At 50.3% G+C, this 27,668-nt stretch overlaps 1 protein-coding gene across 1 annotated transcript in view; it reads left to right on the forward strand.

Annotated features, from left to right (window-relative positions):
* Positions 1–26,967, forward strand: part of TTC12 (tetratricopeptide repeat domain 12) — a 42,233-nt gene extending 15,266 nt beyond the window's left edge. Inside the window, exons 8-22 of the mRNA XM_032428053.1 lie at positions 4,073–4,144; positions 8,181–8,241; positions 8,837–9,025; positions 10,124–10,193; positions 10,911–10,999; positions 12,711–12,879; positions 17,537–17,629; positions 18,646–18,706; positions 19,497–19,634; positions 20,129–20,227; positions 20,691–20,759; positions 23,152–23,253; positions 24,499–24,598; positions 25,553–25,778; positions 26,814–26,967. Coding sequence (XP_032283944.1) covers positions 4,073–4,144; positions 8,181–8,241; positions 8,837–9,025; positions 10,124–10,193; positions 10,911–10,999; positions 12,711–12,879; positions 17,537–17,629; positions 18,646–18,706; positions 19,497–19,634; positions 20,129–20,227; positions 20,691–20,759; positions 23,152–23,253; positions 24,499–24,598; positions 25,553–25,778; positions 26,814–26,886 — 1,611 coding nt within the window. The 3' untranslated portion in view covers positions 26,887–26,967. The remainder of the gene's footprint in view (positions 1–4,072; positions 4,145–8,180; positions 8,242–8,836; positions 9,026–10,123; positions 10,194–10,910; positions 11,000–12,710; positions 12,880–17,536; positions 17,630–18,645; positions 18,707–19,496; positions 19,635–20,128; positions 20,228–20,690; positions 20,760–23,151; positions 23,254–24,498; positions 24,599–25,552; positions 25,779–26,813) is intronic.
* Positions 26,968–27,668: the final 701 nt, after the last annotated feature.

Consider the following 27,668-nt stretch of genomic DNA (forward strand, 5'->3'; position numbering starts at 1 on the left):
GCACCAAGCTCGTAGTCAGTACTCCAGAGAAGCGGCCTTCCGTGCTGCGTTTTCAGGGTTTATATTGCAAGGGCTCGTCCTTTACTGCTGTGTCACCAGCCACTCTGCTTCCTGTGGCAGGGGCAACGCCTCCTTCTGTTTCTAGAACCAGCCATGGGAACGGGTTTCTGCAGTGGTGCTGTCTTTCCCCATCAGTTTGTGCTTTTCCTCCAGCTCTAGTAATTTGGCATATTCGTGGAGGAATAATCAGAATTCCTGTCGTTCAGCCCGGAGACTACCAGTCAGGGCTCGGGCAGATCTCCTAACGCTGTGCACGGCGTTTCCTCTGAAATCTGCCCAGGGAGATCATTTAAAGTGGGGAGAAGTAAGGGCCGTTGGTGGAAATAGTACAAGAGTTTTTAAAAGAGAAATGTCATGATCGCTTCTTAGAGACATTATTTCGGATAATTAAATATTTAAATAAGTCTTCCTCTCCCTTTCTGCGAAGGCGCTCTGTCACAGGGGCTCTCACTGAAGAGAACCAAGGCAGTGTTTCTCAGACTTCCTCACCGAAGGGCTGCTGACGGAGCGAACGTGAGCCCCTGCAGGGTCTAGAAGCGGAGAGCATGACATTTCTTGTTAGAGATGTGTTTTATCTGAAAAATCCTTGCAAGTTTTGTATTGCACTCCATGGAATTTATCTCTTAATATCACCATGTTATTTTCAATCACGTACGATCAAGTAAAACTGAAGTGCCAGGAGAACCTGCCAGGTTTATCCTATGGCCCAGATCCCCCCAGCACAGCACCCCCACCCCAGCATAACGAACGTGGCCCAGAGTAAGAGCACACTTTGACAGCAGCGTATTGGCTACAGCTCCCTTATTTCTTACTGAGAGGGTAAGCAAGGGAAACTGGGGTGAATTAGGAACTCACCTTGCTAATAATGGTTTATAAAACACTAGGAATCCTCCAAAACGGACGTGTGGGGGTGCATGATTTCTTTATCCCTTAGAAGATAACAGAATGTCCACAAAACCTGTCCCATCACATCGTTACAGTCTTAAAGTTACAAGAACTGCCCACAGCTGATGACATCAGGTTCTTCACAGCCCCAGCATAGGTCCCCCAACCTGCTTTGTCGCTTTATGTGGTCATGCTATTTTCTCTACCATTCCGTAAGAGAAGCGAGAGGCAAGGACGTTTTCCAACAATAACAGCACAAGCCGCGGTTTGCTGCGTGCTGGCCGTGAGCCTTACAACTTTCTGTTCTGTTCTCTTCGATACCACTGTTATCCTTATTTTTCTGGCAAGGAAACCAAGCCTCGGAGATTAATTAAGTAACCCGTGCAAGATCACATAGCTAACGTTGGTCCAACCTCAGCCAGTACTCTGAATCCTCTCCTCGTGCAGCTTCTCCACCGGAACCTGAAACCCCACAACCCCTGGGTGTGGATCTGGTTCCCTTCTGTGGGGCTTCCAGGAGTATCTGTTCTGATCTGAAAAGGGCCCAAGAAGTAGTCACACCGTCTTCATGCTGATCAGGATGACATGCTGGCCTATTCCCAGATGTTAAATGAAGCACAGTGTAATAATTAGCAGTGAGACCAAAGCAGAGCAGGCCCAACAAAGCTGACATTAAAAACAGCACGGGTTCTGACCCTCAGCAGCCAGTCTTGAGGAATGCCCTACGAGGCTCCCCATTGAAGAAGCTTGGGTAACCACTTGGAGGGATAGGGGAAAATGTATAAGGAGCTCTCAGAACTAACAGTGGTTGGCTCTGTGTCAGAACCACGAATGTAAAAGTTTCACTCTCTTTAAAAGTAACATCAATAATGCATGTCAGTGGTATTCCGTTATTAATAGTCTTAGTACTTTCATGCCAATTTAATATTTTTGACACTTTTGAATGGGTAGAGACAAGCTCATATAATGATAGTTCAAGACTGATGTTCCTTGTCAGGGAAGATAAGGCAGCGAAGCTGCTTTCAATTAGGATCAGAGTCTTTCTTTCCTGGCAGAACTCTTTCTGCACGACAAAATCCACCTTTCTCTGAAAACAGGACTCCTTTTAGGGGGATCTGGGGCTCACCTGAGAAGATCCTGGTGAGCACTGACACATGATCAAAGGAGACGGGCTGGGCAGTGAGACATCCATCTGGCCCTCTGTGTCAGCATCCAAGGCGGGCGGAGTCCCAGCGCACAGGGGACTCTGAGGCCCCCCGCTTGTTCTGCCCCCTGGTGTAACCCTGATGCTCTGCCAGCAAAGGGCCAGGGGACATTTGGCTTTCATGGGCCACTGCACTGGCATTTCCTTTCCTTTGGACCATTCCTTTCCTGCCCCCTCGGCCTCATTGTTTGTGGATTCTCCAGAGCTCACTCCCCGGCTCCCTGCCTTTCTTCTCTCTGCTGCTTCTCCCTCGGAGCTCCTGTCTCCTCTCCTGGGTCCACCACTGGACGGAGGCTAGCCCCTCATTCTGCAGGACTGCTTCACTTCCCTCACTTGTCCCCCTGCCTTTCCCGCCTCTAGCCGGTTCTGCATACTGCCTCCGGAGCAACTTCCTTGCACCCGTGCTGTTCATTCACCTCCCGCAGCCTGGCGTCCGAGACCTCCTCATGGAACCACTGTCTTGCTTGCCCCGTCCAGGCTGTCCCTCCTGTGCCCCGCTCTTGCCCCTTGGCCTGGCCAGAAGCCCCCTGTCCCCGCCCATCCCCGGACCTTGCTCAGCCCATTCTCCCTCCTTCCTTCTCTCTTCACCTTTCCATATGCTTGGAGACCCAGCTCAAACCCGTAGTCTGCACGCTCTTTGTTAAACCGTGCTGCTTCACAGTGGATTTCCCTCTCCTCGACTGCTATCGCACTTTTCTGAAGGAGAATTGGTATAGTTTGTAGCCTTTGGGGCCTGGAGTCAGATGGCCAGATTTTAGATCCCAGCTCTGCCCCCTCCAGCCCCTAGTTTCCTCATCTGTGCAGTGGGGATAATAATGGCATCGACTTCATGGAGTTGTTCTAAGGCTTATATGAGATAATTCGTACGACCCGCATGGCAAGGGTAAGGTACTGTTGTCATTACTGTCGTTCACTTAGCAGCGCATCAGGAAATGACGCTCACGAAGACGCACCTGTAAAGGCCTCTCCACATAGGACAGTCATCGCTGCCTCTTCTATCACCGTCTGTCTTTTCCTTCTGTCGCCCCCTTTACTCTGGATTGCTGCTGTTCTGGCCAGCGTCCCACTTCTGGGGAGAAGCAAGCCAGGAATTCACCCAGGACTTTTTAGACCGGCTTGCACTCTAGACCCTCGGAGGGCATCCCCGCACAATGCCTCTCACATAAAAGGGTTCACTTACTTAACTGGATGTTAGAAGTTGTAGTCGGCATCATTGTGTGAAGTCAGTCAGTCTCTCTGGAGTGGTAATAATTAGGGGCAGGCAGGTGCAGGGCCCCCCGTGCAAAGGCTGTGGCCTCACATAAGTTTTGATCCTGCCTTCTGATGGGGGCATCCGTCCTGATCTTCAGTGACAAGAACGTAAGTTCCCGGGGTATATGGTGTGGTTTATTTCAGGGAAGGAACTTGCGAGGCCCACTAAGATGTCACAGTGACCTCAGCTCTTTACCCAGAGTAGATGTTCCTCTCTTCTAATAAACCAATGGTCCTTAAGCTTGGCTGCGTGCTTATGTCTCCTGGGGATCTTACAAAATTATTGATGCCTGGGCCCTACCCCAGGGTATAAGTTTTAATTGGTATGGGGTTCAGCGTGGCCTTCCAGGTTTTGGTAAGCATCCCCGGTGATTCTAATATTTGGGTGAGGTCAAGAGCTCTTCTCAACTAAGGGTTTCTGGTTTGTCTCCTGATTGAGTCTCATTAAATGGAAATGAAAACTGGCAAGTATCATTAATTAATTTGATAGAGAGCTCCTTGCAGGCTTCAATTAGTTTGGCTACAGATGAACAGAAAAGTTTTAATTGTCAACCCTGGTAGCTGTCCTGAGAACACGAGTTCTGCCTTCCCTCTATTAGCTAGGCAGTTAGGGGAGTGGCTAATGACTTCAAACCTTCTGAAACATCTGATCAGTCATTCTCTTTTACGCAGTGTGATGAAAAATGCACAAAAGCATATTTCCACATGGGAAAAGCCCACCTGGCCCTGAAGAACTACAGTGTGGTAAGTTCTGAGAGGAATGGAAGGGAATGTGTGATCACAGAACGATGCTTCAGATCGCCTCAGAGAAGGACCATGTTCCTCCAAAGTTGATTAGGAACTAATCCACCGTTTAGGATTTTCCAAGGTAACTCTTCAGATCTTTGAGTTGGGAAGGATGTTGAGTGTCGTCCAGGACAGCCCCACCTGCTCTGGGAATCCCTTCTGCAGTATCTTCTACCAGTGTTCTCTCGGCCCCAGGAGGAGCATCTCCGGAGAGACGAACACAAAATTCACTTACAGTCTCACCACCCAAAAGTAACCATGCAGATACATTTACACACTAAGATATTATATATTGTTAACAGCAGCTTTGTTGAGAGATACTATTCAAATACCAAACAGTTCATCTGTGGAAAGTGTACAGTTCAGTGGGTTTTCCTATATTCACAGAGACGTGCAACCATCATCACACACAGCTTTAGAACATTTTTGTCACCTCCCCAAAAGCCCTATACCCATTGGTAGTACTCTGCTTCCCTCCACCCCCACCTCAACCCAAGGCACCCGCTAATCTACTTCTGTCTCTATGCATTTGTGTATTCTAGACTCTTCCTATAAATAGTATTATACAAGATACAGTCTTTTGTGGTTGGTCTCTTTCACTTAGCGTAATGTTTTTAGGGCTCATCCATGTTGTAGCATCTATCAGTACTTCATTCCTTTTATTGCTGAATAATATTCCGTTGTATCGATATTCTGCATTTTATTTATCCTTTCCTCAGTTGACGAACATTAGGGCTATTACGAACATCCACGTACAAGTTCTTGTGTGGGCATGTGTGTACAGTCCTCTTGAGTATACCCAGGAGTGGAACCGCTGCGTCCTATGGTAAACTCTATGTTTAACTTTGGAGGAGCTGCCAAAGTGTTTTCCCAAGTGGCTGAACCATTTTACATGCCCACCCACCATATATGGTTTCAGTTTCTCCACATCCTGGGCAATACTTCTTACCTCTTCTTGATTACAACCATCCTAGTGGGTGTGAAGCATAACTCGTTGTTTTGATTTGCATTTCCTTGATGGCTAATGATGTTGAATCTGTTTTCTTGTGGCTTGTTGGCTGTTTGTGTATCTTCTTCGGAGAAATGTCTCCTCAGATCCTTTGCCTATTTTTTTATTAGGTTATTTGCATTTTTATATTAAGTAAACAGTACTTTATATGTTCTGGCTGCAAGTCCCTTATCAGACAAGTGATTTTCAAATATTTTTTTTCACTATCTGTGTTGCCCTTTCACTTCCTTGACTGTGTTCTTTGTAGCACAAAAAATTTTTAATTTTGATGAAGCCTAAATTATTTATTTTTTCTTTGATTGCTTATACTTTTGGTGTCATATCAAGAAACCATTGCCTAATCCAAGATTTACTTCTGTGTTTTGTTCTGTTTTATGGCTTTAGCTCTTATATTTAGATCTCTGAACCACTTTGAGTTAGTTTTTGCATATGGTGTGAGGAAGGGATGTAATTTCATTCTTTTGTATGTGGATATCCAGTGTTCCCAGCACCGTTTGTTAAAATGACTATTCTGTCTCCCATTGAATAATTTTGGCACCTTTGTCAAAAATCAATTGATCATAAATGCATGGGTTTATTCCTGGATTCTGTTTTATTCCATTGATCTATATGTCTATTCTTATGCCTATACCACATTGTCCTGATTCCTATAGCTTTGTAGTAAATTTTGAAATTGGGAAGTATGAGTCTTCTAGCTTTGCTCTACCTTTTCAAGATTGTTTTACTTATTCTAGGTCCCTTGAATTACCATACAAATTTTAGGATCAGCTTGTCAATTTCTGCAAAGAAGCCAGATGGAATTTTGATGGGGATTACATTAAATCTGTAGGTCAGTTTGGGGAGTATTGCCATCTTAATAATATTAAGCTTTCAAATCCATGAACATGGGATGTCTTTCCACTTATAAGATACTGTATTTTAAAAAAGAAATTGCCTCGTATTATACATTAAAAAAATTATTTTCTTCATTGGATTTTAATTCTAAAAGTAATACAAGCCTATTGTACTAAGGTCAAATAATAGAAAAGTGAAAAAAGAAAATGTTAACCCTCCCCTCGCCACCAAATTCTATTCATTCATTCATTCAGGTAATTAATTCACTCAGTGAATATGTATGCATACTTTCTATGTTTCTGGCAGTACCCTAGACAATAAGAATACAGTAGCAAACAAGACAAAATCCTTGACTTAATGGAAGTTACATTCTTGGAATAGAAGTGGCCGGGAGACAGGAACCACATAAGTAGATGTGTAGTATGTTGGTTAGTGATAAGTGTTATTGAGAAGACGAAATCAGGAAGCAGCGAAGGTGAGATTAGTTTTATCAGGAGTGGTCAGGGAAGGCTTCTCTGCAGGAAGGGGGGGAGTGAAGTGAGCAAGCCATGTGGCTGTATAATGAAGGAGCCGTCCAGTCAGAGGGTCAGCTAGAGAAGAATGATAGGTGGATGAGGTCAGGGAGACAATGGCGGTATGGTAAGGGACTGATTCCCTACAGCCTTACAGGCTTTTGGAAGTACTTTGGCTTTTACTTTGAGTGAACTGGGAGCCGTTGGAGGGTTTTGAGTGAAGGAGTGAAATGATGTGACTCATGTTTTAAAGGATCACTGCTGCATTGAGAATATATCTTGACATAGTAGACAAAGAACAGAGAACTAGTTAGAAGGCTATTGCAACAGACTTTCCAAGTGAGGTGTAATGATGACTTGAACCAAGTTGGTGTTGAGGGAGGTGGTGAGAAATGATGGGATTCTGGATATATACTGACAGTGAAGCCAACAGGAATTGCCAATAGACTAGATCTAGGGTTCAAAAGGAGTTGGATACAGGTTCACTGCCCTCATCCTTTTGAGCTGCTCTAAGAACTACCAGAGACCAGGTGGCTTAAACAGCAAACATTTAGTTCTCACAGTTCTGGAGGCTGAAAAGTCCAAGATCAAGACACCAGCAGATCGGTGTGTGGTGAGAACTGCCTCCTGGTTCATAGATAGCCAGAAGGGTTAAGAGAGGTCCCTGGGGTCTCTTTCATAAGGACACAGATCTCATGAGCGCTCCACCCTGATGATCTAATTACCTCCCAAAAGCCCCACCTCCAAGTACATCACATTGGGGGTTAGGTTCCACCATAGGAATTTGGGGGAGGGGGGGACACAAACAGTCTATAGCAGTTACCGTGTTTGATGTGTACACCTCTGTCCCGCAACACTAGTCTCTTTTATGTGATGTTTTTTTCTTCCATTCATTTTTTAATCCTAATCTTTTGGATGAGCCTTGAGCTTTCAGGACAGCTGAGAGCCATTTTTTTCTGTGCTTTTTTTTCTCAGTGACTGGGCAGAGTTCTTAATAACCCTGAGGACAGAACTGCTCAAAACCCACTAACATGCCCCACAAGCTAGAATCTTTCTTTCTTTCAGAAACTTTCCAGCACTTCCCTCATGGAGAGGCCCTCACTCTCAAGTTTTCTTGCAAGTCATATATGGCCAGTGAATGGACCCCTTATAGGCTCTCTTTGCAGCCCTGTGTATTTACATAGGCACTTCGCTTTTCCTGTTCCCAAAAGTCTCTGTCAACAGTGTCTCCAGCTTCATTTATTTCCCGACTCCTTGTGGGCATATCTGACAAGTAGCCTCCTGTTCTCTCTCAGTGCAAATATCATATCTAAATTTTGCAATCACCTTATGATTATTCCTATACCAGCCAGGCATGATCCACGAGAATTTAGGACTGGATATTTTTCCATCACAGGCTGGATCTGACAACACTATTTTTTAAAAATAAGTTCTGAAATAATGCCTCTTGCCCCACAGAACCAGAGAAGCCTAAACAAAATGTCAAATGCATGCTGCATTCCCCCTGCCTGCCTCCTACGCTGGGATCGGGAGGAGGCTGGGAGGAAATAATGAAGCCCAGCCCCGTGGTGCCTGGTGTCTTTCCTATAATCACCTTCACCCCCTGACCACTCTTCAAGGTCTTGTTTCTTTTTTCCAGGCTAGAGAGTGTTATCAGAAGATCTTAGAAATAAACCCCCAGCTTCAGACCCAGGTGAAAGGTGAGGATGTTCCTGCTGGTGTCCTTCGTTTGAATTCCACTTTCGCTTTGTGCTCCGGCACATATCTTCTCTGCACTTGGCCTCTCATACCTTCTCTGCACTTGGCCTCCCATACCTTCTCTGCACTTGGCCTCCCATACCTTCTCTGCACTTGGCCTCCCATACCTTCTCTGCACTTGGCCTCTCATACCTTCTCTGCACTTGGCCTCCCATACCTTCTCTGCACTTGGCCTCTCATACCTTCTCTGCACTTGGCCTCAAAGCCACATCAAACCCTCTCTGTTAGCAGGCTGCCCGCTCCTCTTTCCTCTCTGTTCTCCCACTCAGACCTCTGCCTTCCTCCTTTCTACACCATTGTCCCTTAGAGCCTTCTAGGCAGGGCATAATGTTGTCCTTGAATCCCGAAGATGGTTTAAAATCCTGGGCATAGACTGTACACCCTTCCTAAAATTTTCCCTGCTGAAGCCAAGTTTGAATGATTGTAATGCTTCACGCCTCTCAACCTCGCATCCTCAACAAAGGTGACTCTTTGTGTCATGATGTTGACCATTAGGGTTTTGTTTGTTTCTCTTTTCTTTTCCTTCTTGTTTTGTAGATTACCTGAATCAAGTAAATCTCCGGGAGAAAGCAGACCTTCAAGAGAAGGAAGCCCACAGATCGCTGCATTCGGGCAAGAACACAGCTGTGACAGTCAAGAATCTCCTGGAGACGCTTTGCAAGCCCGATCAGACCCCCTTGTTCTATGCAGGGGGGATTGAAATCCTGACTGAAATGATGCAGGATTGTAAGCCCGAGATGCGTATGACCTCGTGAATATGTAGTGTAAAGGGACAGTGTAGAAGTCAGTCCTGAGGAGGCAGAGAACCCCTATGTCCCTTCCTTCCACACATACTGAAGATCTGCTATAATGTCAGGACTGAAGAGGCCACGTAAGAGGTATACCCCCGCCCCGGCTCCACCCTCCGCTCAGAGCACGCGTGCACTCAGCACATGCGCAGTAGACGCCCCAAACACAGTGCGACACAGAACACACATACACACGCCGTACCCCCGTGGCACATACACCACATGTATATAACTCACATATGCACACACCACACATGATCACCCCTCACGCGTGCTCCACACATCGTCCACATGCCTGCACACCTTCTGGGTTTCCCTGCATACCCCCTGGATGCCCCCAACACCGTATCCCACCCTGACACAGCTCCCCCCAACCACGGAGGAACGGAAGACAGAATTTTGTAAGATAAACTGCAAGGTTCACCCCAGTTACATGTAACAGCTTCTTAGGACATGTAAGTCGTTCCAGAGCAAATATCAGCTCTCCTGCTGGTGAGACCGTTCTCTTTTTACCGGTTCTTATAAACGTTGATATCAGGGATTCAACCACTCTGTACTCAGTGACAGGATGCTGTGTGTGCAGAGATGGGATCTCTGACCTCCCTCTAGTGTAGGATGGAGGACGCTCAAATATCCCCTTCACTAGTTTCTTGGAGAGTATAGGTTCCTCTCTAGAGCCTAGAAACAGCTTCAAAATAAATATTTAAGAACAGATGGATATGCTAGTTCTTCCCGGAGGTTGAACAGCTCCTGGAGACTCTCTAAAGATGACAGAGTGATGCGTTGTCAGATAACCGACAGGGCCCCCGGGCCCAGCTCCCCTTCTCAGAACAGGATGTCCCTCTCCCTGGGGCTACAAGTGGCCGATGACAGCTGTAGGTTTCAGAACGTAAAGGTATTTGTTTCTGCCCAATCTGTTAATTTGGTGACCTTGACATTCCGTAGTGGGTTTCTCATCATCAGCTGGCTCTGTTATGGCTAGACATCAGCCAGACTCTTCAGGAGTCTGACGTGGTTTTTTATGAATTCATTCCAGGCACAGAACGAACTTTATTCAGAACACACAACGGATTCAGTCTCATCAGCGAGAATAAGGTCCTAAGAAGGTAGGGGTGTTTGTAAAGACAGCCAGCAGTAGAGCAAGGAAGGACAACCAATCCCCTGTGAAAGATCCCTGGTCACACAGACAGCGGCTTCGCTGGCTGGTCCTGTCCCTCAGTCCGCGGTGGTGGCCCTGGCAAGGGGCGGGGCTTTGCACCTCCGCTAGTTTGAGTTCGGCCACAGTTAACCACAGAGAGAGAAGAGGTCAGCCACGCTTCCCGGGGTCCCTCCAGACACTGCAGAGTCAGAGAAGTGACCCTTTTTTCTGGTTTCCCATCAGTTTGGGCAAGATTGCCATTTGTTCTTTTCCTCTCTTGGAATTTGCTGATCACATCAGGAAATGAGATCTGCTGGATCCTCAGGCTTAGGAGGACACTGACATGGGTTGGGGTCACCAGCACATGTTTGGGTGTGTATGGGGGCCCATGAGCCCTCCGTAGGCTGCTGGCCCACCACATCATCGGTCACCATGTGGCCGTCGCCCGTGGCCCTGGCTCAGCAGCCTCCCTCCATGCAGCCCCGCCTCCTCGGCCTGCACCCCTGTCCCGGAGCTCTTGGTTCAGTGCTGACCAGCGCACGGGTCCTGGTGACCTGCGGCTCTGCGTTAAAACATTGCTTGCTTCAACCCGCACTGGAGGAGTCTGGAGGTGGGCTGAAGCCAGCCAAAAAGAAGATCGGGACTACTTTCCAGTTTTAATGTTGCCGTCCTGCATCCATTCTAGGTGCTTTTCCACGGCGGGAAAAGATGCAGTGGAGGAGATGGTGTGCGTGTCTGTCCTCAGGCTGTGGCAAGCAGTGTGCACGGGGAACGGTAAGTGCGGGTCGTCGCCGTTAATCCTCGTCCGTGCTCTGTGGGTACGTGTGCGGGCAGGACTGTCTGCCCCGCGGCCCAGGCCCGAGGGAGGTGATGTCCGGACCTTCCCCCAGAGAGCATTGGGGTCGGAAGCGAGGACTGCGCTGCGGCCACATCTTTACCGCCCTCCCAGCTGCCCCGACGGGGGGCACAGTCATGTCAGCAGGACGAGCCGTCTCATCCCCTGGGCGATGGCAGCGCAGTGGACAGAGCTGTTCCTGTCCTGTCCACCTAAACGTGTCCTTCCTTTTTGCTGTCCGCAGTACCCGTTTCAGTGTCGGGAGACTTACGATGGTCCCTGCTGACATCTTATTTATGACACCGGTCAGTGTAATACCGGGACAGTAGATGCTACACGACGCTTATCGGCTGTTCACACTTATTTACCTTTCTACATATTAGCATTTTCTGGGGTTCACTAAGTTTCTGCACAATCTCTCTTACCCCTTTTGTAAAGTAGTAAATGTAAATAAAAATTGTAAGTATTTCCCTCATTTTAAAAAAGTCATGTTTTCATAGGGAAAGACCCAACCATGGACAGAAAACACTGAAAATGGGCAGAGTGGCATCTGGGTCTCCTTGTCACAGGGCTCTTGTGGGAAGCCGGCCACAGAGCTCGTGGAGGCAATTTGTAAACTATAACAGGCTGAATATGCGATGATACGACTTTTCCCCTCGATTTAGTAGAGTGAGGGAATCATCTTAAGTTGCAGAGGACTAGAGAATGAGGGGGACCCTTTCCTGAAGGGAATCAGGCTCAGACGAGTGCGGTTATCAGGGCGCCCCGCAGCCCTGTGGGATTCTGCACTGGCCTGGGGTGGTGATCTCGTACCCCCCACACACACGAGGGGGAGGGAGGCAGGGCTTGGTGACCGAGCTTTTACTCGGGTGAACCAGACCTAGCCCTCTCCCTGCAGCCCTGATTTCCTCAGCCTGCGCCGACTTCGGTTTCAGTGAACCTTGGGGTCACGTTTTTCGTTAACATCAGAACAAACATGGTCACACACAGCCTCTGATGCATGCTCTGTCAGATCCATGAAATCTGGGTATGTCCAACTCAGTGAATACGAAGAAGATTTTCAAAAGGACACAGGGATGCTTATAAAGTTACGGACATGGAACTATGTCCCTGATACGCTGTTGAGTGGAAGAGGGAAGCGGAGACAGGGTAGGGTGGATCATATTTTTAACAGTATTCACAGGAGAGGTGGGGGTGGGGGGGCTGCTTTAAGGAATGAGCTTACCTGGAGAGGCCACGAGAGGAGGGGACCTTCACGGTCAGCTTTGTACTCCTGTGCTATTTGGATTGTTTCCAATGAGCTCCTTTTGCAGCATAAGAATAATGCTCCATGGCGCCCACATGTGAGCCAGCCCTGCTCTAAGCCCTGGCTCGTATTCACTCCCTGAGCCCTGCTAACAGCTCTGGCACATCAGCCGCCTTCCTCGTTTCACCCACAAGGAAGCTGAGGGGCACGGAGTTCATGGCTCGGCCACGATCGTGCCCCTGGTCACCGGGACCCAGCAGCCTGGTTCTAGAGCTCGTGCTCTGACACTTTATTACCCTGCCTCTCAAACGAGGGGGAGACCTGGATTTCCCAGTGGCATGGTGGGAGAGACGAGTGGTGTAAGCGCTGTCATGTGCACGAGGTGCTCGTCCCCTGTCTTGCAGAGGAAAACCAGCGCCTGCTACTCCAGCACCCCTACGTGGGCCGGCTGCTGCCGTCCTTGCTGGCCGCCAGGGCTCTGATCGTCCGCCAGCAGAGCCTGGCCCTGCTGCTGCAGCTCGCCCAGGCGGACCACGGACGGGGCCTGATCATCAGCCACCTTGACGGGACACGGTAGGACTCTGCTGGCGGGAGCTTCCCTGGGGCTTCTCAGACTGTCATCTGCCAGGTTAACACTTGCCTGTCCCCTTCCCACACCTCCAGCAGGAGAGGGGCCGTCAGACTTCATTAAGGGTCAAACCAGAAAGGAAGGAGCGCACTCCCTCGGGAGGACCTCCGGGACGAGCTCCTGTCTGAACTTAGTACCCCAGGCACTTTCACTTCTCTGACCGGTTTCCCTTTCACACATACTGCAGGTGGTATAAATGGCAGCCCTTCAAACCCAGATTGGGAATCCAGCTCTGCACTAGGTCATTCGCTCCTGCCCCTTTAGCCTCCGTCCGGTTCTGCCCTCTTTCTGCCCGCACTTTTCTTCTTTCATTCCTGTTCGAGGTGACACTCTCTGAGTTGGCATGTTCTTCAAGCCTTTCTGGAGCAAGGTAGAGTATAAGTAAATAAACGCATCTGGAACACTCTTGCACGTAGGTCTTTCCAAGGTTTACAGCCGTGGAAACAGAATGTGCCTCTCCCCTGAGTAGACCTGATAAAAAATTTACTGAACCCCAGTGATGCCTTCCAGTGCTTTTCAGTTGAAATAGTACTAGTTTCTACGTGTGAAATTACCATTTTTTATATCAAAAGAGTTGAGTGTTGGCAATTCCGTGTAGCTCCACCCAGTAGAAGTCGAGCAAGGATCACAGCGGGCTTTATACGTGTTTCATACACAATCTGAAAACAGAAGTTGGCTTCCGATTCTTCTCACTATTACCTCACTTTATCTCCTCTCAGCCTGGGAAGGAGGCAAGATAAGTGTTATGAGCCCATTTCACAGATGGGGCGGGAGAAGCTGCAGCACATCACCAGGGAATCTCACCCCGTTGTCTCCCAGGCCCTGAAGGCTTGCTCCTGCTTCTGTTCCCAGTAAGAGAAGCAGCCAGATCCGGAATCCTGGCAGGTCTTTCCTGGACCGAACGGAGACCTCCGGGGCCCATCCCCCGGAGCGGGGAGGTCCGTCGTGCTCAGGACGGGGGCTTGCTGAGCCTCGCTGTGGCCCTCCTGCTCTCAGCGCTGCCGCGGCCCCCGTGGCTCACAAGTGGGGGCTTGGCATCCCCCCAAAGCTCAGCCCACACAAGCAGATGGATTGTTAGAGTTAAATCCTCAAAAGCGCATTTCACATTTCAGATGACTGCAGTCACTTCCTCGATGCCTTCCTCATGGTTTTTCATTTGGTTTTGGCCTCTCTGAGTAAATGTAGCTGTGGTTGTCCCAAGCTTCCTCCTTGTCCCCCTGCCCCCCAGCTGTCTTTGACTTGCTTGAGTTTTCATTTGAAATTTTCCATTGTTCTGGAGAGTGGCATTTCTGAGCATCTCCCGCAGTCCTGCCTTGTCTCCAGACTGTCAGAGACACCTCTGCTGATTACCTTCGTGCCCACTATTCTCATTAATGTCCATCTCAGATTAAACCAGAAAGAGGTAGCCTGTGTTCTCTGAAATGAAGAGAGATGGCTTGAGGCTGCACACACGTCCCACAACCTCCCAGAGAGACACACATATCACTTTTCTCTTAAAATGCTTTCCCCCCTGTGAGAAGTCAAAGGGGCAAACGAGTACTGACAGGAACCGAGTGAGGGCCAGTGTCACTTTGTGGAAAGTGCTGGATTTTTCAATGCAAGCAGTCATGAGCTCAAATCCTCTGCTTGCCTCCTTCTATGTACGTGGCCCAGGAAAGCTGCTTAACCTTGACAAGCTCCGGTGTCTCATCTGTATCACAGACTCATGATGAAGCCTAACAGAAGTGATACATGCATGCCAGTCACGTGTTTCCTGCTGCGTTTTACAGAATACCTGATCGGGAGAAGCTGGTCTTGTTTATCTCACGTAACAGGAAAGACTACAGATGGCCACAGCCAGTTCAGTGGCTTAAAGATATCAGGGTCAAGTCCTCTGGCCTTCTCTTGATCTCTCCCTCATGGTCTCACGAGGCTGCTGCAGCTCCAAGTATCACATCCCTCATTAAGACAGGTTACCAGCAGCTAGATCTGTCCCTTTTACCAAGAGAAGCTACTGCTTATTTCTGTTTGCTCAGGATTGTGTCACATCCCACCCCGGTGGGAAAAGTGGTTCCAGCTTCTCTAGTAGAGTCAGCAGGAGAGAAGGGGGATAGCAGGGTATCTGTGGGATTAGCCAGCAAACGGCGCCTGCCACAGTAATGAAACAGTTAGGATGTATGTTTCTTCACCTGGAGAGGAAGCCTAGTTGTTCATGTCTCCTAAGACAAAAACCAAGATGATCTTTTTTTTTTTAAAAAAAAGATTTTATTTATTTATTTGACAGAGAGAGAGACACAGCGAGAGAGGGAACACAAGCAGGGGGAGTGGGAGAGGGAGAAGCAGGCTTCCTGCCGAGCAGGGAGCCCGATGCGGGGCTCGATCCCAGGACCCTGGGATCATGACCTGAGCCGAAGGCAGGAACTTAACGACTGAGCCACCCAGGCACCCCGACAAAAACCAAGATGATCTAAGACTGCCACCTCCTCTTCTGTACATTTCAGGTTCATTAGCATTCATCCTCAAGACTGAAGAAAACAGATTTAATTGGTGAAGGAAGAATCTGAACTAACAGCAAAATACATGATTTCTGACAGCAGGAACACTAGAGCACACCTCTGAGGAGCTGGGGATTTGCAGCAGCTTGGAGTTACCCAGTACCACAGAAACAGTCCGGTCCTGCCCCACCCAGTGCCCCTGTCCCCTGTGGGGTACCCCACTATGGCCTGTGCGTAATGCCCTCCAAGGGAGATTCCGGCATTGCCCATTATACTTTTCTCCATTTGATTAGGATGGGCGCTGTAACAGCTAATAGACTGGGAGTCTTTTCCCAGCCAATGAAAAGATGCAGATCTCACCTCCCAGGGCAGCTCATCCTGTTCCATCCTGTTCCATCCTGACTGATAGAAAGCTATCTCCTTGCACCAGGCACAAACTGCCTGCCCCATCCCATGCTCCCTACACGGAGGCCTTGGTTCAGTCTATTGAAGGCCTACAGAATGCATCAAATCTCCCACTTTCCGGTGCTCGTGGCATCTGAAGACACTGATCTTTTCCAGGTTAAGCATCCTGGTTTCCCTGACCATTCTTCAGATGATTTGACTTTCACATCCCTCCTAGAACAAGCTGCCAAATAAATCCAGTAGTGTAGATGTGGGTGACTGGAGTCCATTCCTAAAATCCCAATGTGATAGTCCCTTTCCTGCCTCTATTGTTAACTGCCCAATGGCATTGGGTCCTGTGGATCACTACCACGTTTCGTGAAACTCCACAGTGTGGCTGTCAGACCACTGCCCCTCTTGGTCCTCCTCCTGCCCCCAGGCGCATCCTTCTTGGCTTCCTTCACAAGCTCCCCTTATGCCATCACCCTTCCAAGTCAGGGATCCTACTCCTGGCCCTCTTTTCATTCATGGCCTTAATTATCGTGTGTAAGTCCTCTGAGTGCTCGGAGCCTTCCCTCTGCCGCTGGACATGTCCATCTCAACGTCACAAGCGTTACTAGCTGAAATCACCAGTGGTTCTTCCAACCAGACCCTCTCCCTGAACTTCCTGCCTTCATAGGTGGCACTTCTTCCACCCAGTTGCATAAGCCAGAATCCTGTAGGAAGATGGTGTATTGTCACTTCTCCCTCCTCAGCATCTGGACTCCCTTCTTTCTGGCTCTCCTCGGACATCTGTGACCTGCCCTTCTAGGCTTTCGCAAAGGCCTCTCTCTTCCCAGCGGGGTGTCTCCCTCTGCCCCTGCCCCAGCGAATCCCTCCCTCTTTACTGTCTGGCCCATTCCAGTTCTTCCCCAGTCGGATTCCCCGCGTCCGGTACCACCCGCTCCAGTGAACACACGTGGGTCGCTGTAGGTCACCAGGAGCCCAGCACTGTGCCCCTGTACTAAGCACAGCACTCAGCACACTGTAGGTGCTTAGGATGGGTTGGCTGGACAGACAGAGGACTCCCAGTGGTGCCAGTCAGTCTGTTAGGGCAGCCGCCCAAAATTGCGTTAGCTCCTTCGGGCAGCTGCGGCAGACCGTTTGCTCAGACTCGGTTTGCAGTTGGCTGAGAGCCCTTACATCTTTTTTGTATGAACCGGGCATAAACCAGGTCTCCCCATTTTATCACTTATATAGAATTTCCAGCTCTAAGTGGAGGACTTTGAATTTAACCCTATTAAATTTCATCTGACATATTCAGCAGCCTGTCAAAATCTTGTTGAATCCTTATTCCATCCCCCACCTCATTAGGGGGCCCTCCCTCCCACTTTAGTCATCAGCAGGTTAGTAAGCATGCCACTTAAATGTCACTTATGTGATTGAACTTGGCTGAGCCAGAGTCACGTGGCAGAGGCACTCGAGATTCCTCCCCAGTTGACATCTGATAGTCAATGAACTTTGGTTATAACTGTTCAACCCTCTGGGAGTTAACATTAAGTGGCAGAGCCATTCCCGTAGGAGGTTGTCTCTGTCTTTGGGGTGGGCAGGGATCTGGGCTTCCTAGGAGGACATAGCGAGGCCACCCTTTTGGCTTCTTTGACCCACACGCAGACTCCTTCATGGTCTCTTTGCAAGGTCTCCTTGTTGGGGATGCTCTCAGCTGGAGGACAGCCCGCTCTGAGGTTGTTATGGATTTTTGCAGATTGTTGGAAGCCTTGGTGTCATTTCTTGATTTCTCAGATAAGGAGGCCAACTCAGCTATGGGACTACTCACAGACTTGGCTCTGGAAGAAAGGTAATTTTTATTTCCAGAAATTGACATTTCTTCTTCAACCTTTGTTAAACTGTCTGATCTTTAAAAATGTGCAGTATGAAGGGAGGCTTGGCCAACTGAGCATCACAAGATTCACTGAGTAGGAGGGCTGATGCCTTCCAAGCAGGGGGCTGGAGTTGGCCACTCCTGTCCCTCTGCGTGCAGGGGGACCCAGTCCTCGATGGGTTTGGAAGCAGCAGCATACTTCACATAGTACCTCTCACAGCAAACAAGCCTACTGTGTAGTGGAGACGCTTCTTTCCCTTCATCAGTGCCTAATAGGAACTGCCCAGCAAGTGTGTGTTGAATGACTGAGAGACGGCACAGTGGAAGGTAGCCTCCCCTTGGGTTGCCAGTGGCATTGTGGGTAACCCCCCCATCTCCACTTAGCTGCTGGGGAAAACAGCAAGCGTCTTAGATTTTCGTAATTCTTGAGGGTTTTTTTAAGTACATCTTCTGTCTGTTTTTTAAATTTCCTCACAAACTTTAGGGTGTCTTGCTTAGAAATGGCCATATAATGAGACAGAGCTGTTTGTGCTCGTAGGCCGTTGGCACGGGCTGGGAATGGGTACGAGCCTCCCTCGCAGGTGCAGACGTGTGCCTCTGGGCCTTCCCCACGACCGTGTTCCAGAAACATGCTTGCCTGTGTTTCCTGTTTGCAGGGCACACAGGCTCAGAGCAAGGGGAGGGCAGGGGTGGCGGCAAGTCAGCTTGGCAGAAATCTAGGGCTTCCAGCAGCTTCTGCTTTGAGAAAGCTGCCATCTGAGATCTGTTGTTTAACATCAAAGGCAATTCTCCTGACTTAGAAAAATTAAAGCCGCGTTACATACCCAGTGACATTTGTGGGGGGAGGGGGTGGTTCAGAATAAATCATACGTGCATGCTGCAGATCACATGGGCCCAGAGTTTGTGACAGTCTGGTCCATTGTCCAAGACACTGTGTTTATGTTCTAGTTTATGCAGTGCAGAAATAAATCATGGGAATATTTTCTCAACAGATTCCAAGTCTGGTTCCAGGCCAACCTTCCAGGTGTGCTCCTGGCACTCACAGGTGTTCTGGTGAGCAAGCCCCTCACTTTTATCACCCGTGACAGGTATTCTCAGGCACATGAGCAGAGCCATTTAAACACAGTTTACACTCCGGGGCTCCTGTCGTCTCTCAGGTTGATTAGTCATTTACTCACAGCTGGAATTTACACAATTCTCAGTTATTAAAACAACTGCCGTTGGGACAGGTGGAGATGGTGTATGGATGGGGCCGGTACGGGGGAGACAAAGGTGGATGCGGACTGTGCGTCTTAGGCGAAGGCGGAGAGAGGGGGTCCGTCCCAGTCCGTCCCCTTCTGACCCTAATACCCGTCATAAGGACTGCGGGGCTGCCCTGTTCTCTCAATGGCAGTCAGCCCCACCAGGAGGGCAAGTGGTAATTTGAGCCTATGACACAGGACTTAGCAGGGTGGGGTTCTCCTAGGAGAGCATGCTATGACGGGGACCTGTCCCAAGGGGGCCAGAGAAGTCTCGGGATCTGAGAGCATATCCACACTCCCGTATTCCACACATGTGGAAATGGGAGCTCTGAGAAGGGAGAAGACTTGCCCACATTCTCCCACCTGCTTGGTGGCATCCCCAGGGTGAAGCCCTAGGCCCCCCTATTCCAGGCTAAAGTGCTTTTGGGTCTCCCCCTCTGTGTGCCTCCATCCTGGTGTCAGTGTGGGCCCATTGACGCCCCTGGGTGACATTATACTCTCTGGTTCCCAGGCATTTTCGAGAGTGAGGGACGCCCCTAGAGATTGCTCCAGCATTGTTTGCCTGCTCTCTGCAGACTTTTTTTCTCTTGACTCACTTTTAGAAGAGAGATCCCATGGTAACCAACCCCACAGCTCTCTGCCGGTGCATCGCCCTCATGGGGAACCTCAGTGCTGAGGCCGCCATCCGAAGACAGATGTCTGCTTCTGAAGAGTTCCGGGAGGCCTGTTTGGGCCTCATGGTATTGTAACTTTTCTAGTCAGAATTCATCTTTTCCCTGCTTTGGGAGCACTGGCTTCTTGTTGATTATCTGGCTTTTCCAAAACTTCTGTTTGAGGCTACTGGCACCAGTGGCTTATCCCTTCTACAATATGGATTTTATGGGTGGCCAGCCTTACAGCGCCCTCCAGGGCAAGCCTCAGCCCCCCTGGAGAGGTTTGAAGGATTTTCTGGTGGAGTTGGTTTGACTGCCCACGTCAGCAGCTCACTCTCCAGTCTAAACACAGGACTAGGCTGAACCAGAGTTACAGGGCACAGCACCGGAGACTCTTGGCCAGTCTCCTACACTAACACCAATCCATGGAACTGGTCTCTGATCTTCCAGCATCCGCTAGGTTCATGACATTGACAGTTTAGGGAGTGTAAGTAATGCTGGGGCCATTGCCAAGGGGATGAGATGGCCATGAAAAGCTGCAGGGCAGAAAGGTCATTGATTACTTTGCTTTGTTTCCAAAGGCCAGATGTGAGGAGGATGTGGACCTGTTCAGGGAGGTCTTGTACACACTCCTGGGACTTGTGATGAACTTGTGTCTTCAGTCCCCCATCGTCTGTGAGGTGCGGTGTTCTTTCCTCCCTGCTAGGAGCCCTGGGACACCCCAAGCCTGTGCCATTGCTAGAACTGCTCTCATTTTCACAAAGAGAATATAGCACAGGGACTCAAACCCTGGCGGCGGGAATGGGGAATGCTGGACAGATGCTCTGTCACTTTGTTCCTCCGAGAAATAGATGAGTCACTCAGGTGTTCATCCAAAAAATGGATGTGTTGAGCATGGTGCTAGGTTCTGCATTTACAAAGTCAAAAAAATGCGGTCTCTGATCTCAAGGTATTGCCCTGTAGTTAGGGAGACAGCCGTGGGAAGATGTAAGAGTGATAGAAGAAGGGGTTGTGAGGGAAATATGGACAGAGCATGGCCCTGCTGAAGAGCGAGAGGTCAGTTCTGTTTGCTCAGAAGAAGCTCCATAATGGATTCACATTAATAGGCCATTCAGACCTCCTCCTCTCTCCCTGTCATGGCAGGTTTGGGCCTTGGAGGTGAGCAGGAGGTGCATGTTTCTACTGAACAGCCAAGATGGAGGGATCCTGACAGTAAGTGTCTCCCAGGGAAATCCAGAAACCACTTCCTTTGTTGTTCCTGGGGATTCGGTGACGCCCCCACCCAGTGCCCATCTGTGGACCCCCTAGAGTCCATGGACCCAAGTTAAGAATCCCTTTTCTATATAGTTTGCAACTTACCAACTTATACAATGTAATTTATCTGATTTGTCCTATTCCAAGATATCCTGGTGCAAATTGGACAGGCCACAAGATTTTATTTAGAATCTCTTTTTTTCTGTAGTCAAGAAAGCCAGGCGTGTATTTTGAAGCCCATGATCCTTGAAGTTGTTTATGCATAATGGTTTTAGTCCCCTTAGAGATATATGCTGGGATGGCTTTCTCATTTCTGTTTCTAACATTTGGATAAGAAAGCCAAGAAAGACCTATGGTTAACACAGAGTATCGGGAGAACATCAGTATGATTCATCAGACTATTTGCTGCCATCCTAGGATGTGTTCTTTACTCACATAAGTAATCACCCCAACTTTTCCACCTATTAAGTTAGGGCCCTGGTGCTTAGAGAAACAACTAGGGGACATCCAACAGTCTGGAAACCAGCCCTTCAAGGAGCACAGACTGGGGACTGGGTCCAGGATCACAATAAAGGTTCTGAGCAGATTTGATGAATCCTGTTTGGGGCTAGTATGCCTATAAATTCCCTGAAGTCAATTCAGACATGAGAGGATGGAGGTTTTTAATGTGAACTCCAGGAATGTGTGGTAGGTCTCCAAGTTCCCCAGAACCCCCTAAAATTGTATAGACAATTTTGAATGTATGTGCATTTTCATGGGAAAGGCATCATGGCTTTCATCAGATCTTCAAAAAAAGATCCATGACCCCAAAAGTGGTGAGCACCACTATTCTCAGGTGCTTGGGTTTTTCTGAACGGTTTAGACCAGAGCGAGGCCTAGGGTAGTTCTGAGCTAACCCTTCAAGTACTCTCCTGGCCAGACCTTCCCAGGGCTCTGCCTCTGCCTGAGTCCGGTGCTGACCTGCTTGTGGAGCACAGCAGCACTTCACCAGCGGACTCTGGTCCTTCGGTAGAGTGCTCTTCCCACTCTCCAGGGCCTCAAAAGAGGTCCGTGCTCTTCCACTCTCCAGGGCCTCAAAAGAGATCCGTGCTCTTCCACTCTCCTGGGTCTCAAAAGAGATCTATAGTGTCAACTCCAGCAACATTCTAGCACCTGCAGGGGGCAGCTGAGGGACACAAGACTGATAATACGGTAATACACACATTTATCCCTTCTCCCTAGGGAGAACCTCATTAAAATCAGACTGAAAGCATTAGGGAACAGCAACAACAAAGTTTGAAACACGCATTGACAAAACAAACAGGCAAGAGTCACCAATTGGTTTTTTAATCATTTTAACCCTTTTCTGGAAGATGGAGAATAGCTGCAAAAGGCATAATTCATGAGGCAGGGCCGAAGAAACAGTGCAGTCTACAGATATAGGGGATGCGGGTCTGCCCCGTAGGCCGTGGAGAAGTTAGAGACTCCACAACACTGGGACCACACAGGGCACGAGTGAGAGATGGGGGATCACGCTTTGGCAGCCAGGCAGCTATCCCTCAGGTGGGAAGTTCGAGCTTGCTTTCTCTCATGGAATTGAAAGGCCAGAGAAAAATGTCTTGCTTTCTAGGATTTGGAAGTGCCTCCTTTCCACCTGTCAGTCAACTAACTCCCCATGAACACAGCATGCCCAAATATATTTGTACTGCTTTTTCATAAATGTGCCCAGAAATGGGCAGCTAAGGTCACCAGACATTTCAGGAAAGCCACACACAGAAATAGAAAAACCAAGAGTAACAGAAAAATCAACTCAAAAGAAATAGAAATGATACAGGAAACAGAAGAAAAAATTAATACCTATCATTTGTGTCCTCGGAAGGATTCAAGACAGTGTTCTATCCATAAGACAGTAACAGCTAGCTATTTAAAAAAGAAAGGGAGGGAGGGAGGGGAGGAGGGAGGGAGGGAAGGAGGAAGGGAGGGAGGAAGGAAGGAAGGAAAAGCTATGAGACCCCAAGGTCAATCCAAGAAGTCTACCACCTGGTAAAGGGCCTGCAGAGCTCTGCGGGGTGTCCAGGACTTTTTTTGCCAGAGCTGAACTGGCCGATTGTGTGTCGAGCTGAAGTGAGCCAGGCCCCCGTGTGCCAAGAGGCCGTGTTTCCAGCCCTTGGAGTGACCTGCCCTGCAGCTATAAAATGAACGCTGCTTCCCGGCTGGTCCCAGGGCCACTCCACATTTGTAAAACCAAGGTGCGGGTTTTGCCCCCATACTAATGATTGTTTTTGCCTCCCCAAGCTACTTGCTGACTTTTCAAGGTCATCAGCGTTTCTGAAGAGAACGGTTAATCATCTTTCCTTTCCCCTTCACTCAGAGAGCTGCTGGTGTCCTCAGCCGCACTCTTGCTTCCTCCCGGAAGATCGTGGAGGAGGCCCTGAGAGCTGGAGTGGTGAAGAAGATGATTAAGTTCCTGAAGGTAGAGTGAGCCGCTCGGGTACACACGCTTGAATTCCCAGGAGCGTCATAGATCATCCAGGGGACAGAATTAAGGAGGGCTGTGTTCAGTTAGGGGCCACCATCACACCCCTGCCCGACGTTACACTTCTTGACTGAGGATTCCTTCCACCTGTCACCCCAGACGGCACTCTGAACATCATTGTAAGATTGTTGCACAAATAAGTGAGTTGTTCACGAGACGCAGCCATAAAACCGACTCACCAGGCAAGCCTCACTTCACAGTGAACGGCTTCTTTCCCTGAAAAAGACGGTCGGAGTGGCTTTCCACAAGGTCCCACGGGCCCATACTTTGCTCACCTTCTGCTCGCTGTGCTTTCCCCGGCTGCCTGGAGAGTGCTGACTGTCCCTTTATGGGATACGGAGGGTGCAGCCTTACCATGGGACACAAGGATGCTCCCGTGGTCTGAGCGAGTCAGTGCGACAGTTGAGTAGACTCACTGAGAGGACCAGGTGAGTAACCAGGCTGCCCTCTGTGGCCCCTGCCCGAGCTGCCCATGCCCAGTGCGCTTCACCCCACCATGTTAGTGGGCTGAGCAGGGCCAGGAAGCGTGCTCCGTCGGGGGGCTGCTGCTGGGGCAGGGCAACACTGAGGGGGTGGGATGGTGGGTCAGACTTCAGACTCCATGCGGCTCTCGCACACCGGCTGGAGCCTGCTGATCACATGCACACACATGTGCAGTATGCATGGAAGATGCACATGCGCATCTTAAAGACCCTGCACTGGGTGATTTTGAGGGTTATGATTTGACAGTTACCACCTCTTAAAATGATCTAGATTTGTGATGTTCTCCATGCAGGCCTCACAGCCTTAGCAAGAGGGTCCCTATTCTCCAATGGTGAAATGACATGGGGTTGGGAGTGGGGTGCTCTTCCCGTCTTTTTGGTAGATCTGCCAGCCAACAGCATCCTTCCCTCCTCAGCCACTCACTCGTAAAGCCTTCTACGGGCAATTACGCAGGTGTGCATGACAGGCCTGTGGCCCTGTCAGAATTCCTACCGGGCTGTGGGCTGCGTTACTGGGGACGCGAATGACACCACCCCAACAGGGACCTGGCCTGCTCCCCGGGAAGTGCGGGCCATTCTCAGGGGAGCAGTGTTTCAGAAGTTCCGGAAGCCACACAAGCACAGCACAGCTGCTCGCTGGTTTCTGGCCCAGAACAATCCTAGGACTGATTTCTTTTTCTGATTTCATTCTGAAACCCAGACGGGGGGCCAGACTGCCTCACGATATGCCATAAAGACACTAGCTGTCTGCACGAATAGCTTTCATGAAGCGCGAGAAGAGGTGATAAGACTGGATAAAAGTAAGTGATCGATTCCTTAAGGGGAGCCTACATCCCAAGGTCCTGCCATCCTGGAAGCTGCAAAGGGAACTGGGATGAGGAGCGGGGAGAGACTGACAGAGTGCTGTTAACCTCCTGCCATCCTGGAAGCTGCAAAGGGAACTGGGATGAGGAGCGGGGAGAGACTGACAGAGTGCTGTTACCTCTCCCTAGACTTCCGCAGTGTTTACCGAGTAAGATCGCTGTGTCGCCCTGTTCTGGAAACGTTTAATTAGCCTTCAGCTGCGCATGCTGGAAACTCTGCTGTAACATGGCTCAGAGATAACAGGGTCGATGCGGGGAACCAGCCCCCCCCCAAGTAAATGGAAATTGTTTCTGAAGTATTCTGCTTAGGCTGGTCTAACACGGGTTCTCGCCCTTCAAGGGGTATGTGGGGGGACACCTTCAACCTTCAGTGAACTGGGAAGATAGCAGAGTCGGAGCCGGCGTCAGGCTAGTAACTAAAAGTGGCTGCCGGCATCCGTAGCGGGGTTCCCAGCGAGGCAGCCTGCTAACGTTCGCCCTCGCACCTGCTCTGGAATGCGTGGGAAGTGGACTGAGCGGGCCCTTCTTCTGGGTCCTGCTCCTTGCCCTGCGGCTACAGGGAGCCGGCCTGTGGCCCCCCCTTGGGTCACTCTCTCTGGAGTGTAGGGGTAAAGATCGGGGACTTTAGGGAAGACAGACCTGTCTGACACATAGCATTCGTTCACACAACAGCCGTGTCACCCTGGGCACTGCTCTGGGCTCCTGAGACCTCGGAGACACAGGAGGCCTGAGGAGGTTCACAGTGCTCAGCAAATACTTGCTGAGTGACGACCCCCAGAGCTTCTGGGGACGCTCGGTGTCCACGGACACTCCCTGTGCCCCTCGCGTCCGGGGCTAGCCTCCTGTTTGGGATTCAGAGGGACAGATGCTTGTCCTCTCCCCTCCCCCTAGAGTTCGGCATTCTGATGAAGCTGCTCGGCTCCGAGGATGAGGTGGTGGTGGGCAATGCCGCCCTGTGCCTGGGGAACTGCATGGAGGCGCCCCAGGCTGCGTCCTCCCTGTTGAAGACAGACATCGTGCAGGTGCTGTTGAGGCACGCGGCGGGGGATGCGCAGAAGACGGCCGTGCAGCTGAACGCGGGGATCGCTCTGGGGAAGCTGTGCACGGCCGAGCCCAGGTACGCAACGGCTCCTGGCTGGAGGGATGGGGGGGGGGGGGGGGGGGGGGGGGTGGGGGGGGCCCGTGTCGGTCACACTCCTGAAGGCGCTGTGCGGCAGCTGGGCCTCCGTGCCACCCAGCACTCCACGGGGAGCCCCATGAGCCCTTGTGCTTTGTGCGTGGACAGGTGTTGGGCCCAGTAGCCGCTTCCCTGAGGGCACTGGGGAGCTCCGGGCTCCAGCCAGAGCAGGGAGATGCCCCTCTGACAGGGATCCGTTCCGTGCGCTCACTGCCGCTGCTGTCCCTCCAGCTCCTCACCCCTCTTCCCACACATCCCCCCCTGCTTCACTTTTTCGCCTGGGGCCTGAGCATATGGGAGAATGTCCAGGGAGGGTAAGGTTCTTGTGCTGGAGAAAACACCGAAGCGAGGGATAGAATGGCGTGTTCCAGACCACCTGGCAAGCCGGGGCGAGAGATCTGGGCTTTAGCTGTGTACATCGCTTCTTTTTTAGCTTCTGTTCTGCTCTGGCTGGCTTCTGACCTGCTGAAACGCCTGGTCATTCAAGCTCCCAGAAGCCGCCCCCCTGTGTCTGAGGGACGGGGCCCCGGCATAGAAGGGGGTGCCTTCCATGGACAGGGAGCAGTGCTGGCCTGCCTGGCTCCTCCTCGTACAGACTAACCCCTCCGAGTCCTCCTCTGGAGAATGAGGAGGGTTGGCTTGGGTGACATCTGAGGCCCTTTCACGTTCTGTCTGGTTGTCCAAATGGAAGGCCTGGATAACATCTTTCTTCTCCAGAAAGCAAGGCACATTAGCTAGGATGAGCTCAGAGTAGCAGTTTCCTGGGAGTCCCTGAGCGCAGGGTCCCATCGGATCAGCCACTCACAGCATTTACCGTGCTTTGTGGACCTCCCTGAGCACCTTCCCTGCTTTGATCGCTAGGGCTCCCAGGGCAGCTACTCCCTTTCCGCCTTGCCAGCCAGCTTCTCCCTGAGAGGGGGTGGCCCCGGGCCCCATGGCACTGATGTGCTCGCCTTTGTGTTCTGACTCTGGCAGATTTGCTGCTCAGCTGCGGGAGCTGCACGGGCTAGAGATTCTCAACTCGACGATGAAGTATGTCGCTGATTAAGACACATGGTGTCTGTGCACATTTTCACAAACACAGGACTGTGTGCTATGGGGGGTCCCTGTGCTAATAAAGACTTTTCGAATGTCCACTCCAGAGATGAATGTTGTTTTCAGATGCTTGCCTCTGGTTTTCACCAGTAATGGGAGAGTGGGCGTCAGGCTGGCCACTGTGTTGGAAACCGCTCGGCATCCACCACGCTTTCTTCTACTGTCCCTTCCTGCCCTGCAGGGGCTGGACACCAGCAAACGGAAAGCGACATTTCCCAGATTCCCTTGTAAGCAGTGGTTCTAGACAGGAACTAGATTCTGCCAGCTGAATGCCCTTCCTGCCCCTGTGGCTGTTTTCTGCTGGCAAAAGCTAGGAACATCAAGTGTTTCGATAGCAGGATCTGTGTCCGAGTTCCGGCCCAGGGACAGTGTTGGCAGCTTCTTGGGCCTGGCCTGCCGCCGTGCCATGTGCTCAGTGGTGGTAGGTGGTTGAGCGGTCGAGTGGTCGGTAGGTGGTGGCTCCCCTGACAGGGAGTTCTCGACGATCCAGGGAATCATCCCCGGAAGCGCCGCCTGGTGCCCTCGTCCAGCCCATCGAGGGATTTATAAACATCTATTCCACGTGTTAGATGGTTTTCTGCTTGAAGTGTCAAAGCAGGGGCACCTGTCTCCACCCTGACCTCACATAAACATCGACGTATTTATTCCCCAAACCCACCCTGCACTCCCCCCATCCCCCAAACACACTGCTCCCTTGCCCCTGGCACCTCTGGACCCCAGGTCCCTAAGTGACAA

Source organism: Phoca vitulina, unplaced genomic scaffold (assembly GCF_004348235.1).
Source record: "Phoca vitulina isolate PV1807 unplaced genomic scaffold, GSC_HSeal_1.0 scaffold38, whole genome shotgun sequence".
NCBI classification, from domain to species: domain Eukaryota; kingdom Metazoa; phylum Chordata; class Mammalia; order Carnivora; family Phocidae; genus Phoca; species Phoca vitulina.